This window comes from Oenanthe melanoleuca, chromosome 2, assembly GCF_029582105.1.
Source record: "Oenanthe melanoleuca isolate GR-GAL-2019-014 chromosome 2, OMel1.0, whole genome shotgun sequence".
Lineage (NCBI taxonomy): Eukaryota > Metazoa > Chordata > Aves > Passeriformes > Muscicapidae > Oenanthe > Oenanthe melanoleuca.
In genome coordinates this window covers 89,422,829-89,440,319 of record NC_079335.1, presented here as the reverse complement: position 1 = coordinate 89,440,319, position 17,491 = coordinate 89,422,829, and the positions used below count along the sequence as shown (strand labels likewise).

Here is a 17,491-nt window from a genome sequence, read left to right as displayed (position 1 = left end):
CTCCTCCTCGGATCCAGTGCTATTCCTGTTTCACAAAGTTCCCCACCTCATGCTCACTTCAGCACGATCTCAGCTAGAGAAAACAGAAAAGGGAAAACAACAGCTTCTGTGAGCAAATAGTTTGGATGCCAAATATGGAGGTTTTATTCACCTCTTGGTAAAAAACAAAAAAACAAAAAAAAAAAAAAAAAAGGAGAATTGGAAAAAAGGTCTGAGAACAGAAAGGTTTTACCTCTTAGAAGAATTACTCCTTGATAAATTTGGATCCACACTACTCTTGAGCAGAGCACAAGCACTTGTGTTATCTGCAGAGTTATCTGCACCTTGGCTCATGTTTCCCCAGCAGCCAGAATCCCACTCCCCCGAGTTCTCCTGCTACCTCCTGCAGCAAAATGGCACCAAGTGACACCTGGTTATGCCCAAACCCCAATTTCTGCCATAAGGATGAGGCAGAAATGCCAAAGGCATTCTGCTTATGTAGGACAAGAGGTCTTTCTCTGGATTGCCTTGTATTTTTGCAGGGGTGTGAAACAGGAATCTGCCCATGCCTGTTCTGCTTCCTGCTGCTAGGAGGCTGCTCAGTAATTCAGTTATCTCTCCCCAAAGGAAGCTCTGCTGGCCTGCTGCTTGCTCAAGCCAGTCACTGCTGCTCAGCAATGAAGTCTGAAGTGCCACAGACTTCCAGGGGCCCCTTTGGCACCAGCTCCTTTGTATTCCAGTGGCCAGCAGCAGCTCCTTAACTCTTTGACAGCCAAAGCTCATTATCATTTTTATATAATTAAACAGTGCTGCTCATTCTCCTCAGTAGATTATCACAGCAAATTGATGGTTATTTGAAGGAACTGCCACAATAGGAGACAAAACACTGGCAACAGATAAAACAAAAGGATGCACACAAAGCTCTTTAATTAAACTCCATGAAGGGATATGAATTCTAGCAGAGATTTTAGTTACCCTGCTGAGTCTCTTTCTGATTAGCTACAATGCATCTGCTGGCTTTCCTAGTATCCATCTGTACTGTTAAAGAGAAATTTATTCTGGCTACGGAAGATGACCTCAAAGATGTCAGTTGTGGATAGTCTAATAGTTTATTTATGTTGACAAAGGGGTTCTGAGTTCTCCTTGATGCACTGAAGTGAAGAAGCATCCTCTTTACATATAATGATGTGCTTAATATGTGCACACACACACACACACACAATAACAATGGGCACACACAAACAACACTGAAATGCTAACAAGAAAGCCAAAAGAGGTTGGAAATTTGTGAGGGAAAGGATTTTTTTTCTCCAAATTGCTAAAACTTCTTACCACCACAATTACTTTTTCTTCTGGCATGCACCATCTGTTTCCCCCTCATGCTGCCCCACCACCTTTCCTCCAGCATCCAGGTGCAGAAACTGCAGTGAAAGCTAATGGATGGGACAAGGAAAAAAAGTCATAGGATATATACTATAGGACATATTAATAAGAAGCTAGGCTGTTACTTTGAAGTCTAACTTTCTTTCAAAAAATTTAAAGTTAAAAAAAAAAGAAAAAAAAAAAGAGAAAGAATAAGAATTGAAAACAGATCTGTCATGGAGCATTTGTAAGAGGCAGTGTCACAAAACCCTTTGGGGCTTTCCACTTAGGTCATAAGGGATCTGGCTCAAATCTCATTGCTCCTTAATCCACAGGTAATTGACAGCACAGCTCCCAGTGACTCAGTGTGGAATAGTGCTGCAGTGCTCATTACTACTGCAGACCTTTAATCAGAATATTTTAAGGCACATGCACCCTTTTGTCTCTACAGAGCCTATTGAGACAATAGACAATTTGCACGTTTATCATAATTAAATACCTGCTGGCATAATAAAAGCTGTTACCATCCAGTGTCCAATTCAGAGGAATGTATTTGGTGGAACAAGGACAGACTGCAAGATGCACACACAGTGTTGAAACACTCATGAGAAAGGGTTCTTCCCTTTCCTGAACATGGTGCAGGGTTTTCCCCTCTGAGCCCCAGGAACTTGGGCAGATGAAAGACCTCTTCCTCATCCCTTATGGAGTTCTGAAAATACCCCAGTTCTGCCTTAAATTGTACAACCCAGTCCTCAGGGTCCTTCTCAGTTGCCAATACCCTACTGTGAAGGCTCCATTAAATCTTTTATTTATTTGTCCATAGAGGCCACTGAAGAATGTCACAAGGTATTTCCCTTTCCAAAGTAGGTTCAGCTAAACATGAATGAGGCCCTAACATTATTCTGGTTAAGGGTGTGTACTCATATTTTTGCCAGACTACTGACAGGCTGAAGGGAGTAAATATTCCTGAGCTTGACTTCTGACCACCTTATGTGCAAGTAGGTGCAGATTTGTTACAGTCATGACTTGGCAGTATTTTATGTTCATTCTTTGTAATGTCACATGTAAATGAACACAGAGTTCAAAACAATGGGGGGAAAAGTATCACCCCAATTCTCTGCATAGGCCTCCACCTCTGCTGCCCCACTGAGCAGGCTGAAGTCTAAGGCCAGATTTTTATATTTTTTTAAAATAAAAACACAGCACAGTTCTGGCAGTGAGATTTCATGCTAGCATTGAACAGTACATTTACTGGTAACTCAGACAACTGTACACCTTACAAAAACTCTCTTTAGCTTAATCATCCCCAAGGATATCTGTCCTGAACTATGTCCAGATGTCCAGAAACAGCTGAACAAGAGACTCTGGCCAATTTCAAGTACCACTAGAAAGCACCCAATATTTTCACATTATGAAAACACAAGAGGATCTACTTTTTTTTTTTTTTTTTTTTTTTTTTTTTAATCACATGCGATTCTTATTACAAAACTAAACTTGGTTTTCCATTTGACTCAGTCTGGGTAGAAAATACATTCCTCAGCTGTAATGCTGGTAGTGCTCTGCTGACTCAAAACTTAGCAATTCTGCTCAGGTATTCTGCACAGACCATAACTCTACCTCACCCCCAAATGCCCCAAGTGCACTCAAGGTGCTCTTGTAAGGCTTGGTTCCTTTGCAGCTTCTGTCTCCAGCTTCTTATCCTCTAAGTTACTAAATTCTTGGCACCTCCTGCTTCATTAGATTATAGAAGTCCAATGTCTGAAGGAGAGATTTTGGCACTGTTACTGAAAATATCTGGAAGCCAGTATGATGACTGGTTACTTGTATTTATTTAATGTTCCTGTGTAGCATCCAAAATCTGTTGACACCCAGCAGCTCTGCATTCTGCAAAATGTTTTAAAAGCAAGCAGAAAGTTAGTTTCTGCTGCTGGCAGCTAATTCTTTTAAACCTGGAAAATTATAAGCTGAGTAGTACATCTCTGGGTCACAGCAACCTTTTATAATAGCATAATCTAGAAGGGTAATTTTCTCACATCAAGCAGTTTGAGGATGATGAATCTGCTTCTCTGTTTCCAGTGTTATGAAACCATGATAAAGAAACAAGCCAATGGAAGTATGTAGCTCAAAAACATGCTTGCAATCTGGAACATCTGAGGTACTTGATAAAAGCATTTGAGGACTTATGCATGATGTAAGCCATCCACTTCCCAGTATGACATTAAAACAAAGTTATATTGCTGAAAGAGATAGTGCTGCAGATGATGTCCATGACCATTGGCCCTGGCCTTCCTCTGGACAAATCTCTTACTGCTGTTGAGTATTACAAAATCCCTGAGCTGTGAAGGACAGTGATTGTCCCTGGGACCTCAGATTCTGTGGGATGCTGTTAACAAGTTAAACACATTAGGTTTTGCAAATTCTGAAAAGTGGGATTGCAGTGTACTAGCCCAAGAGGATTTTCCAGATGGAGGTTTCAGTATTGCACTGCAATGGGGTTTGAAGAAAGGGTCAACCCTGTTGTTCTCTTAGGCTGCATGTCTTTCCAAGAGTGAAAAGAAGGGCAAAAACAGTTCAGAAATCATATAATGTGGTTGTTTTCTTCCAGCTACAGCACTTCAGGCCTGTGTACTTTAGCTAGGTGAAAGACTGTCTGAAAAAAAGCACTTTTGGGAGGCTTGTTCAGTGAATTGTTTTTCCATGTCTTTCTGAAGAAGAGTTCATGGTACTTCACAAAAGTTGGCATGGAGCTCCCCAGGTAGACTGATACATTCAGTATGTGCAGCTACAAGAGCAATGGAAAGCTTTTTTCTATAGGAATTGAGTACCTGAGGCAACAACACTCCTCTAGTTTGGAGAATAAGCAGACACTTTTGTCTGTGTTTACTCCTAAGGGAAAGTAATGTGATCATCATAAGGCTGTGAGTTACATCAACTTTAAAAGATACAGCTTTGAATTAACAGAAAAGTGACTAGGAAAATTCTTCCTCCTGGAAATCTAGTTCCCAGCTGATTATTTATGTGATGATATTCATTCTTTCCAAGTAAACAAAGAAATAAGCTCTCCTTATGAGCCAAGTGAATCAACATTACTGGAATGAAAATCATTCTCTCACATCAATTGTTTTTACCCTTCCTCCAAGTCCTTAAGTAAAGGCCAGAAAACCCACCTTAGAAAAAAAAGAAATCTGTCTGCAGTGGCCTTATCAATTAAAACAGCAGGAGTGATAAAATTATAGAGAGAGAAGGAATTAATCTTTCACTCAAAACATGTATTAGAAATAATTCTATACTCCAGTGCATATCTGCAAAGAAAAATTATAAAAATATGCCCTTTCTGGTGGGCTAAAGAAATATGAGATTAATAGACATATCTGAAAATATAGATAAATTAGGATTTCAAAAAATGTAACTCTGCATACAGTTCTGGTGCTGCCTCTCTACCCCAGGATTGCAGTCAATGGAGGAATCCTTGAGTCACATAAATTCTTTCCAAATAAGGAGGGAGCAGGTCCTCAAAACCACTTTGCTGCAGTGGAATTAAAAGAGCCCACTCAGTCCTGTCATCAGGATTGTCTCATTGTGACAAGGATCCCCCACCACAAGTGCTTTCTATAGAGTCTCAGGCTGAGTGCAGACACTGGCATGTCACTAGAACTCATCCAACTGTGTTTTACACAGACCCCAAACAACCACCACAACAATGGTGTCTGCTTGTGAGTGATTTTTCATTGTCTGCAATACAAAAGTCAGTAATGGTCCCAGATATTGGTAAAGGGCCATTTCTAGTAGACACAACTGAAGGGGGAATTCCCAGTGCAGAAGATGCAGGACAACAGAGAGAAGCATTTCTCCTCCTGAGGCTGAGGGTGGGGGTGAGGGGTGGAGACTGTCCTTCCAAAATCTTAGGCCACTACACGGCATTTTAAGATGCCAAATTTCTTAGCATGCTTTTTATCCAGTTCTAGGACAGCTAATTATGAAGGACACTACACAGCAGAAGCCATCTGTGTAATTCAAGGACAGCACAAAGCTGTACCACAAAGTACATGGTCAGAGCAACAGGCAAAACACATCAGGAAGATTTTTCATTTTCTATTTGGAGGATAAGTAACTTAGAAGTCAGCCAAAATTCCATAAGCATTGATCTTCTGTGAGGAGCCAAAGCAAAGATCACCAGCACTGCTGTGCCTTTGTGCAATATCTGATCAGCCTGATGGCTGCTAGATATACCCTTATGCCTATGACTACCCCTGGTTTTAAAATGGAAATAAAAATCACACACACACAGGAACAGAACTTGATTTCTGTAAAACAGAAGGCTTATGGCAGCCTCAGGTTTTTAGGCTGGCTGTGGAGGGAAAAATGATACCTTATCTGGCACTGAGCCTACTGGTAGAAAGCAGCTTGACATATTTTGATCCAGCAGAATGAGTAAGTTTACACAAGCTCAGTGCTTTGTGTTTTTACTGTACCACCAAAACACAGTTAGAGAGTACACAAGTCTTACCATTACTGACTCCTTATCTTGGAAATCCTGTGTGTGTGCTTCATCCAAGCCCTTTAAGCACCCACTGAGTGTGTGTGCAATCCTGACCTCCCAGGACCGGTGATATTTGCCCACCACAGAAACAATGGGGCCATTTGTCTTGCAAGCAGGCCTGGGCAGGGGAGACAGCTCTCTCCCTCAGCTGGCCCCAAACAGGGCATTTGTTTCAAAGGACTGAATTTCAGAGCCTTTAGAAAAAGACACAGAGCTGCTGCTTAAACCTTATTTTCCTCTTTCTAAACCCACACAACCCTTCTCAAGCCACTGGCTGCAGAAGGAACAGGAGAAAAACAAAAGTATATCAAAATATATATACAGTCAGTGCATATATTCTTTTGTAAATGCAAGCCAATCCAGGGGAAAGACTTGCAAACAAAAAAAGAATATTGTTAGAAATAGCAGGATGCCACATTACTCCATTAAAAATACTGATCATAAACTGCCATTTTTCCCCTGGTGTTTCACAATGTAAACATCTAGTCATTTGCTTTCCACATGCTTTGGGAGCACTGGACAGACTGTCAAGCAAAGACCATTCCTGTTCTCACATATTTCCATGAAGCTCTCACTAAAAGTCATTGTTTTCCTACATGCTTGCAAAAAAAAAATTTGCATTTAATATCAATCTCGTGCAAGTACCAGTGTTTCCTCCTTTACACTAATTAGGCTATTTAAAGATGCTTTCATCAAATGCATGATAGGAAATTCTGGACTGTACCCCTTGAAATGTTCTGCTGAATTTTTGCTAACATTTGGTAACAAATCTCATGAGAGCCTTTAATGGAAGTTAGCATTTTTTTAATGTGTCATACTGCAAGTCTTCAAAGCAGAAGTTTATAACAAACTTTTAATGTGACTTTAAAGCTCCCAGTCCTTTTCTAGATATCTGCTTAATGTTTGCTCACATTGCTGACTGCCCAGAGTTTGGCTGGCTCTGACCAGATCTAAGCACAAAGGCAAACTGAAATGACGCAGAACTTACTTCTTCCTCCTTTGAACTTCCTTCACAAATAGAAATTTAGCAGCCTGTGCATCAGCAAAGTAAGCAACAAGAGAAAAGAATCCCCAAAACCATAAACAACCAAAACCACCCACTCTCATGCCAGCTGTTTTTTAAACTGATTTCTATGGTTAACACAAGAGACAGATTGGGAGTCATGAAAGGAGAAGCATGTTCTACCCACATGAACAGCACTTCCTGCAGCCCACCAGCAAATTGAACACCCATTAAAAAAAAAAAAAAAAAAAAAAAAAAAGTTATATTAGATATGTGCCTCTATACATCAAAAAGGAGTTACTAGCCTGAGAGAGGACAGGCTGACAGCAACTTTATATTTCCTTTATGATCCACTAATCCTGAGCCGATCAGAAAAGATCACTGCAGTAAACCCTATAGTTTAACAACATCCTGCCTGCTCCATGGGCCATGACCTTGGCTCTGCAATTCCCAAGCACACCTTGCCTTACAGCTTCAGAGCTGTGTGGGGGTCTTCAAGCCACAAGTTTATGGCTCTGCTCCACAGTGCTTGCACAACAGTGATGTGTTTTCAGTCACGTATTTGCGTGTCACTGGCATGCCTCTGCAACTCGGGAATGGAAATAAAGTGGTGGAGCAAGGACCTTCCCAAAGCCCCACCAGCAAGAGGCACTTCAGCTTGCAGGACTCACAGAATGCTCTCTGGCAGTTCAAGGTGATGTAACTCAGCCCTTTCCTTGCAAAGATGCTCGCAGCAACGTGAGCCATCCCAAAATGAGCCCCACCAAAACACTGTTTCAGTCAGATCAGCCACCCAAACTCCCCTTCAGGCAGCCTCATGGCAGCACTGCTGGTGCAAACAAGAGCTGTCAATGGAAGGATGTAGGACACAAAGGCAGCATCCTTAGCTTTAAATCTCTTTGGGCCACTCTACTCACTTCCTGGGGCTGCCACATTGATCCTCGTTTCTGGGAAATTAGTTTCAGCCTATAGAAATATTGAGACTCAAAATTTGTTTTTGTAAGAGTACCATGTGAGTTGAAGCCATTTTATTTTGAAATGAAAAGGTTTTATCTGCCAAGAACTAAGAAGAAATATAACATTAAAAAAAAAAAAAAAAAAAGAAAAAAAACTGAGCAAAATACCATAATTGGACTTTTCATGGATATAACTCTTAAACTGTGGTTTAATTTAAAACCATACAGTGCACCAGAATAAAGTCTTTATTTAAAAGTCTTCCTTTGCTTAGGTCTTTGTATTATTTAAAACTTGTCTCATATTGACAATTACAAGGTATGGAAAGAACTGTCTACAGCATTCCTCTTCCATAAGGCCAAAACTTTTGCTTTCCAACCATCTATGAAGTGTCTAAAGAAAAGAGAAGTTTTTGTGCTTTCTTTGGCCATCACACCAGCTTGTTCTCACTGCCTGAAAGACGAATAGCATGCCTAGATAACTGAACTCTGACAATTAGAAAATCAGACTAGTTAGTGAACTGTCATTTTTTTAAAGCAAGGAGACCTTGTCAATTCTACCTGTCAAGTGAGTTTGGACAGATTGATAAACATTTCAAGAGAACAGAATAAAACCTGTTCTCTCCATGAAGCAGACTTTCATTAAATTTATTTGCTCACAAGCACATGGCAAGACAGCACAGCACAAGACTGTCCACAGGACCAGACTTTATTACCAAAACCACTCCAGGTCTTTTGCTCAAGCTACTGCTGTGAAGGAGAATGACTTGAAATTCAGTTTCATGGATTTCCTGGCAGATAAGATAGTATTTATGAGTTGCCTTAGCATTCCTACATTTGAAGCAACACGAAGTATGATTGGCAGCAAACCAATTTCATTATTCTTAGATGAGTCAATAAGTGTGGAAAGAGAAATGAAATGGGCAGCCTATCAACACACACACAAAAAAAATCAGACATTCTGAGGCCAAGGAAGTATTTATATGCTGATGACTCAACTTTTGCAGCAGTGTCTGCAGCAAGAACAGGAAATATACTATTGAACCCTCTTATGACAAAAACTTTGATGTGAAAGGCTGGAATAGCTCATTCTGCCTGCTGTGATTCAGAAAGCCAGAGCTGTAATCCTGGATCTCTGCAGAATGCACTCCAAGCTCATTAAAGGACATCAGAAATACAAGGGTCCTGCAGGACACATGGTAAGTAAATGGCTTTCAAAGACTTTGGAAAGAAACACAGGTGACAAAGGGCTGGCCCTGGAAGCTCTGCTGCTGTTTTACATACAATGTGTATTTATGTAAGGCTCACCTACCTCTACAGTGGTACATGACTGCTGCTACACAGCTGGGGAAGAGAAGAGATCCTTCATCCTTCTATCATGGAATGAAAACTTCTTATATTGGAATTTTCTGAGCTCAGAACCTACAATTTACCACATCCTTTCACGAGTATTTGTGCTGAGGCTCGAGACAGCCCACTTCTTTACAAAGTTGAGGAACTGCCTTTTATCTGCTGCTTATCATTTGTTTCTCTTCTTGCACTGGAGATGTTGTGGAGGACGTGGTGAAAGCAATGTATAATACCATCCTGCAGCAGTAATTCTTACAGCAGATATATGCTGGGGCAAGGGTATCAAATAAGCCGTGTCTGACTTTAATGACACAATAAATTAGTAGAGACTGAGAATTTATCAGTGGATTTAGATTACTTAACTTCAACAATTTTTAGTATGCAATACTGGCAAAACTGTAGATGGAGACAGTAAATATATTAAATTGGTTGCCAGCTAGGCTTAATTTTCTTGATACCCCCGGTATTACTTCACAAACCAACTGCAGACTTCCACTTTTAAGTTCAAATCAATATAAAAATTAATCCTACCCCTCCTACAAGTAAGATGCTGGTTGAAGCAGGCTCACAGAGCATGCAAAAAAATGCAAACAATCTGATCTTAAAACCAGAAGCATAAGTGAATTATTTCTTTTCAGTATTATTTCAGTCAGATGAAATAAAAAAAGGTTCGGGAACCTGAATATGTTTTTATTAAAAAAAAAAAAAAAGCCAAATAATACCAAATCAAAACAAGATAGCTCTTCAAAGCAGCATAGAAAGGAGATGTGGAAGTGCAGGGGGTTCAGATTTGCTCTAAATAATTTCCTTTTCATAGATCCAAAGCTGCTATCTGCTGTTAGGCTCTGTTTTATCCTTCTGCTGGAGAATGTCATTCAGATTGCCCTTTTCACCTACTAAACAATCCAAGCAGGACAGAAGCAAATTAATGCTGCTGCAGCATGGCCAAGCTGCTATCTGTCTTTTCTAAATTTCCTTAATATTACCATAATACTTGGAGATTAAGCTGTCCCTTGAGTGTGAACATCTTTCTCTCTGCCACTGGTTATCTGTACAGCTGACTTGGTAACTTGCTCTTGTTTCCTCCTGCAGTCTCATACTAACATGTCACACACAGCCCTTTGTAATCTCTTGTATAGACTTCTTGTAGTTGGTGATTTCTAGATATTGACTTTTATAGCTCATAAAGCCACTAGTGGATATCAAATTTAATTATGTTCAGCTGACATCAATGATGTGTTTTATCTCTCGCTCTGAATTGCAGCATTTCTGGGGTTTGCAAGTTCAAAACTAAAACAGCACAGCAGAAGAGGCCTTTTAATGCTGCTTATTGGCAAATGGGAGTTTCTGACATAACCCAGTGGCTCTGGCAGACAGACAGCACACAGCTGAAGGACAGACACTACAACACAATGCATTCCAAGCACTGATACCTCTGACAAATTATCTCCACTGGAGAAGCAGCATTCTTATTTCCAGGGAAGAAGCCACCTTACTCAGACTAATACCCTTCTGAAGACATGTCATCTTCCATGAAACAAAATGAGGTGCTGACAGCTTGGATGAAGCAGCTGGAAAAAAGGCTAAGAGAGAATGCAGGCTCACAGTGGAATGGAGGTACTTAAAACACAAACAAAAAGCTGGAGCTTGCAACCACTAAAGACTGTGCATTATTTACTGCATGACACTGGATGGAGCAAGTTTCTTAGCCAGTCACATTTTACCCATTTCCCCTACCAAGCAGCAAGAAATGTAATGCAGGGTGAGAGGGAACAGAGTTGGGATGCCCTCCTCCAGGAAACTGCGTGTGCCCAGCTCACAGCCAGAGGCTGGGTGAGCTGGTGGCATTTCTCTGGCTGTGGTACCAGTGTGGTGGAACAGACTGCTCCACACAGCACAGGAACCCAAGTTATGAGCAGCTGGGAAGGGTGTCTGTGCAGCACAGCCTTCCAAGAACCATAAAAGTTTTATTTTTCATATTATACTGTAATGATATCCAAAGCACAAAAAGTCAAATTTCCCATCGTGCCATGATTTCATCACATTAATTTCTCTCAGATCCCCAACTCTTACTATGTGCCAAACAATCATGGCCCTTTTTTGGTGTGTTTTATCATCCCATAGCTTCTCCTCCAATCTGTAACCCATTGCCAACTAACATTTGTACACCACTCCCCACAAACACCACCCAGGAAGAGGGTAGACACAATATTTTATGCTCACTTAAGCACAACCATCCTGTTTTCACACTCAAAGACAGATGGGACATTTAAAGCATGGAAGTTGTAGGCACAAATCTGCATTACACTTAGATCACCAACATGGAAATTTACCCCATTACCTATAACCAGCATTAAACAAGCCATGCAGGGTAGATTGTCCTCTATAAAACATGATGTTAAGACCAGTTTTTCAGAAGAATGGCTATAACTGCTAAATATTTTCCAACAAAATAAAGATTGTTGAAAGGATACTCAAATAGTACTTTTTCTCCATTCATAGGACATGACTGGACAGCATTAATGATCCAAGTCCATAACCACAATTTCCCAGGTGGTGACTCTGGGATACCAGGAGTTGCAGTGACATGATTTTTTTCTCCTTTTTTTTTTTTTTTTTTTTTTTAAATTTAAAAATAAAAAAAATTAATTTGGCTTCTTTAAGATGAGAATAGACTATTCATCTCCCTTCCACCAACAGAACAACCTTAATTTAAAGAAAAGAAACCATTCACTTGAATATAAAGAGCATGCATGAATCAAATATGGAACTAAAAGACATTTAATCATATTTGCACAAACACTTTCCAGCAATGACTCTGATTTTAATTATCTAGTGGATGAACCCTGCCTGTGAACAAGTCAAATGGTATTTTGTAGCCAATTCCTAACTCTGTCTCCTTGACCAAACTTGCTTTGCAGCTTTTGCACAAATATTTTTCAGTTTGCCCCATAGTTTTACAGCCCCTCAATTTTTTCCTCTGCTTTTTAATTTCTAAATGCTCTTTGTTTCTATCTATACAATCAACCACAGTGCATACAAAATATAATGTGGGATATAAAACTGAAAATAAAATCTGGGAAGGTTGCAAGCAATTTTTCAAGCCAAAAAAAAAAAAAAAAAAAAGTTTGAGAGAACATAAATAAAGATTTTAATAAGCCTCACACAAACAGGCACATGCCTACTCATTCCTCCAAATTGTCAGAGCTCTTGCATAAGACTTCTTTTATATTCATCTTAGTCCCTGAAGTTGCACACATCTTAAAGTTAAAAAAGATAGACTTGTTAATAACACACAAATGTTCATAGACATAACATCTTTACAGATATCCTCTGTGAGCAGATCAAGCCACTCTCCATATGCATTTAAAGGCTGCAGTTTTTAAGTTGTCAGATCTGTGCCTGGGTAAGAGGGGCTCTATTTTCACTCTTGGAGCAGGCAGAGATTAGCAGCTTGAAATCACTTTGACAGTTTCAGTTACTCTCCTGCATACTGCAGGGAATTTTAATTCCAACCTGTGAAATTGTAATTGGAAGAGCAGGAGGATCCTGGGTAATGGCCACAGCCAAGTGTCAGAGTTGCCAGTTGCTGCCACTTCTGATATTACTTGCTGCTATTCAAAAATCACTCCAGCTTTCCATATGGGAAGTTGAACTGGGGAGTGAGACTAGATTAACAGTAGCTATCAGATGTTCAGAGATGTGCAAGGAATGATGCAACAGAGGTGAATCTCCTCAAAAAGCACCTTCTTTTTCTTCTTTCTCTTGCTTTATAGAACAAGCTTTACATAAAACACTTCTTCTATGTCACTCTCTTTTCCTAAACAAGTATACTATTACTAGAAAGCTACAATGAAAAGACTAAATGACAAAGTCCTCCAGCATACAACGCACAAGTAGAAAATAAAATGTGTGTACTTAATGTTGTTCACTAGATTTAAGATGTCTTTGCTACTCAGGGTTCTGTGGTTTCTAAGATCCTTCATTGAACACAGCCAAAGAGCTGTTCAGAGCTGAAGAAAAATAGTTAAGAAGAACACTTAAGAAGCATAGTTGAGGCTTTCTTGGTATCAAATGGAAATTATATTATTTTTTTTTTTGCTCTGACAAAAGGTCATTGAATGTAGATTGCTTATTAGCAGACATTCTCTAGTGATGAGTGCATTCAGCACGTGTGAAACTGGGATCAATTGGCTATGAGGTAACTTTTCCTGCAATGACCTTGTTAAGCTGGAGTGCAGCAGATTTCTCACCCACCCTGATGGCTTGAAAGAGGCAATACTTGGAAGTAGGTCTCAAACACAATGTTGATGTAAAAACTAAAAATGCTGCCTGGCAGGGCACTTAGGGCATTCAGGGAGCCAAACAGGATCAAAAATCACAGATCAGATGTGTTCAGGTCACTCATTCCACGAGGAGGATGTACTGGCACAGCTCTCCACACTCACTGAGGTTTCCCAAGCTGCACCAGCAGCCTCAGGCAGCTCAGGCTTGCTCCAGGTGAACTGTTTGACCAGAACTGATTTGCTCAGCTCGGTGGCTTTGGAAGCTTTAATTGTTCATAAACAGAACACAGTGACAAACACAATGCTGCTGGACAACACAAAGTGTCAAAAACCTCTCTCAAAATCTATCTAAAGGAAGGCAACAAAATATGTGACAAAAAACCACATCCTACTTACCAGATTAAAGCTCAGTTTAAGAATATACTGTGAGTAATGCCATCTACAAAGTCTTCTTTGGCCTCTTTCAACATATTGCACTATTTCTAAGAAAATAAGCTGGTCCCATTAAAGTCAACGATGCACAGAATCTAAATCACAAGCTCTGTAAATCTCTGTAATAGCTGATGCAATGAGTCTGTAATTGCCACGATTAGATAAGCTAGAGTGGCTGACAGAGATAATGCTGGAGGCACACAACATATCTGCATAGATTATTCCCATCACATGCCAAAATTTGGCTCAGATATAATGATTTTGCCAATCCACAATTTTCCTGAGAATCTTGCAATCTGTGGTACTCTCCTGAAAATTTCAACTCCCAGAGTCATGATGATAGGGTTTTTTTGATAATTTCTCAGATTTGTTTTAAAAGGAAATTACTGACTGTTATATATTCCTTGTAGTACAGAAAAGCATGAGAAAAAAAGCATTCCAACAAAAGAAACAAATAAGGGCATGGATGTTCTTTGTTTTTGTTTTTGTTTTTTTTTTTTTTTCTTTTAAAACTCATGGATTTTGCATCTTGGCTTATGACCTTCAGAGGTTGGTATAATAAATGTAATATTTGATCATAATCACACACCTGATTTCCTGAAGACAGTTACATCTGCTGTTATAATTTACAGGCTGTGCTGAAAGCATCATGGTGGAACTTTCTGGTTAATTGTCTGTAACTATTATGAATCCCCAATTTATAAAGTACAAAGAACCCTTACTGGGGGATTATTCCTCTGCACTGCAGAGACAATGTACTGGTTCTGGCTGGGATAGAGATAATTTTCTTCACTGCAATTGGTATGGAGCAATGGTTTGGATTTGCTGCTGCTGAGCAGAGCTCAGACACAGTCAAGGCCTCTTCTGAATTTCTGGGAATGGCTGAGCACCTGCCTGTCAAAGTAATGAGTGATTTATTTCCTTGGTTTGCTTTGCTTGCATGTGTTTTACCTATTTAAGTGTCTTTACCTCAACCCCTAAGTTTTATCACTTTTACCTTTCTGATTATTGCCCCCACCCCACTGCAGGAGTGTGAGCATCTTAGCTGCCTGCTGGGGTTAAACCACAGCAGCCATGTAAGACAGCTCAGCTCCATCTGGATATGACACAAACATTTTAAAAAAACCCTCAACAGTGCCTGTGTTATAATTTTAAACAGTCTTTGCAAGTGAAAGTTTGGATGAAGATTCAGCAAGGTGACAAGGCATGCACAAACCACTAATATGATATGGTCAGGTGCTGGAAGGACTGGGAACACAGTCCAGTCCCTGAATGACCAGCACACTCTCAGGATGTGTGGAGATCTTGTCATGACAAAAAATGGCTTGAAGAAAGTAATTAATAAAAAAAAAATTCATTGTGTAAAATGCAACCTCCCCACTAACAGAGAAATAATTGTTTTATTGAGCCAATGCACAGCTAAGAGTAGTTCTCTAAGCATTGTTTAAAATCTACAGACTGTATTAAATCCTCTTTTAACAGAACTCTATAACTTGAAAGACATCTTCCCATTAAATTATAAAAACCCAACAATTTTAGAACTATTTCTATGTAAAAAATAATTATTCTTGTATTAACAAAGCTCAATAATTCATTGTGAAGTTGAGAGGTGCAAGATGGCAGGCAAAAATTATTTCAGACATGACAGCAAAATAAATAGCAACAAATAACAAACTTTAATGGCCTTGCAGTGTTCATTCTAATGTAAAAAAGTACCAAATGATCACACTGCATCAAGCAAAATCTTTAGGAAAGCTTTAAATATCCTACCCACAAAAGATGACTAATATCACTCAATGGAAAGATTCCTTTTATAAACTTAATGCAATTTTACCTGACACAGCAATTATGGAAAGAGTATGTAATGCAAACATTGCATCATTTTAGGACAAAAAAGAAAAGGAAAGATGTAACAAACTGTTCTACCAACCAAGGATCTCTGGTTTTAGGGAAGATGGGCCTTCCTACAGCTTATTAATGTTCTTTCCTCTGAATGACAGGAAAGGCATAGAGTGAGTACAAATTATTGCCCAATTTATATCAGCTTCTTTTAAAAAAAAAAATGTTGGTAAAAGTGTTTCCTTTGAAGATTTTGAACAGCAGTTTCATTGTTTTTATAAAAGCCCCATTCAGTTCACAGTTCTGTTTTCATTCCTCCGTAGTAAAACATAACAAGGACTGCCAGCAGAGCCAGGCTGACAGACAGGATCTTCAGTCCACTTCCCCCTTGTTGCCATGGGAGCTGCAAAGCCATGCAGGAGCTGGGCTGTGTTTTCCCTGGGATCTCAGCAGAAGGCTGTGCTTTCCAGTTTGTGCCGTTCTGGGCTGAACGTCTGAACTCCTGTGAAGAAATGCACACATTAGGATTGAAACTGTTGTGTCTTTCTGATTGTAAACACCAAATTCAATCTCCTCTTTATACTGAGGTCCAAATTAATGACCTTTTCAAGACCAACAATTCAAGCTGCACTGCATCATCATCAGGTCATCAGTTTTTCATACAGGAATCTTATAAATGCCATATAAAATCAGTATTTCTAATGAAATTAACTGCCAAATCAATGCAGCTGTTAGCAACAGAAACAAACCTCCAGACATCACTGTCATCAAAGACAGTTGGTTTGATGGTTATTTTTAAATTTGTTTTGCTGCTATCTCACTACTTTCTCATTTGTGGCTTCTCCAAAAGAAATGTCTACCCAAATGATAAAGGGGACCACAACACTCAATCCTTCTCACAGCAGGTATCTTCTAAAGTCAATCATTGACTCCTGGTGTGCCAGCTCAGTGGTGCTTGAAAATCCTCCCAAAGGGCTTTTCCTTTCCCCTGACCCTCAGGAGGCAGCTGTGCTAAAACACTCACCTTCTCATTCAGCATATTGAATCCCAGCTCCCTGCTGTGCCTGCCATTACCATTCCCAACCTGACTGCAAGCACCGAGATCCCCAAGAATATGATGTCTTTTAACTGCAGCACAAGTTACTGATGTTGCATCACTATTTCAGCAGAAAACCCAAGTGAAAAGAATAAAAGGCTCTTTTCTCTCTCAGCATTGTAGATACTCAAAAGGAAAAACATCCAGTGAAACTAATGACATTTTCAAGAGATGCAAGTGATAAAGGTGTAATTAAAGAAAGGTGTAACGATGCTGCATCATAAGATTCAATATTTCTGTTGATCATTTCTGTTTTCCTCCATTTGAATAATTTCTTGGGAATTCAATTGAGTTCACCTGGATTTTTAATTGGATTGAATTTTACCAGTTAAAAAAATGTTTTTTATTAAGCCATTTTATTTTTTCCCTTTCACATTTTGTATAAAACAAATCAGGGAACCAGAAAGTACCTATCTGTATGATCCTGTATTTCCAAGAAGCTGGAACAGGGACATATGAAAATACAGACCAGATGCCCTCTGTGTCTTTTACCAAACATATTTCTGGGCAAACTCAAAGAAATATCAAAGCTCCAAGAAAGGTGCCTGCCCATGAAAGTGTGACAGCACAATTCAAACCTTCTGTAACTGCCTCCTGTTTACCATTTCAGCAATCAGCTCCATTATAGTAATTGTAGAAGGAAAATAATGA

General features: G+C 39.5%; 1 protein-coding gene across 3 annotated transcripts in view; it reads right to left on the bottom strand.

Annotated features, from left to right (window-relative positions):
• Positions 1-11,952: 11,952 nt before the first annotated feature.
• Positions 11,953-17,491, bottom strand: part of CDKAL1 (CDK5 regulatory subunit associated protein 1 like 1) — a 376,336-nt gene continuing 370,797 nt past the window's right edge. For 2 of the 3 annotated variants that reach the window (XM_056482897.1, XM_056482896.1), the window contains one exon: positions 15,559-16,246. In XM_056482897.1, the coding sequence (XP_056338872.1) occupies positions 16,040-16,246 (207 nt within the window). In that variant the 3' untranslated portion in view covers positions 15,559-16,039. Of the gene's footprint in view, positions 16,247-17,491 lie in introns of all 3 variants that reach the window. The other variant, XM_056482895.1, reaches the window with a different exon arrangement.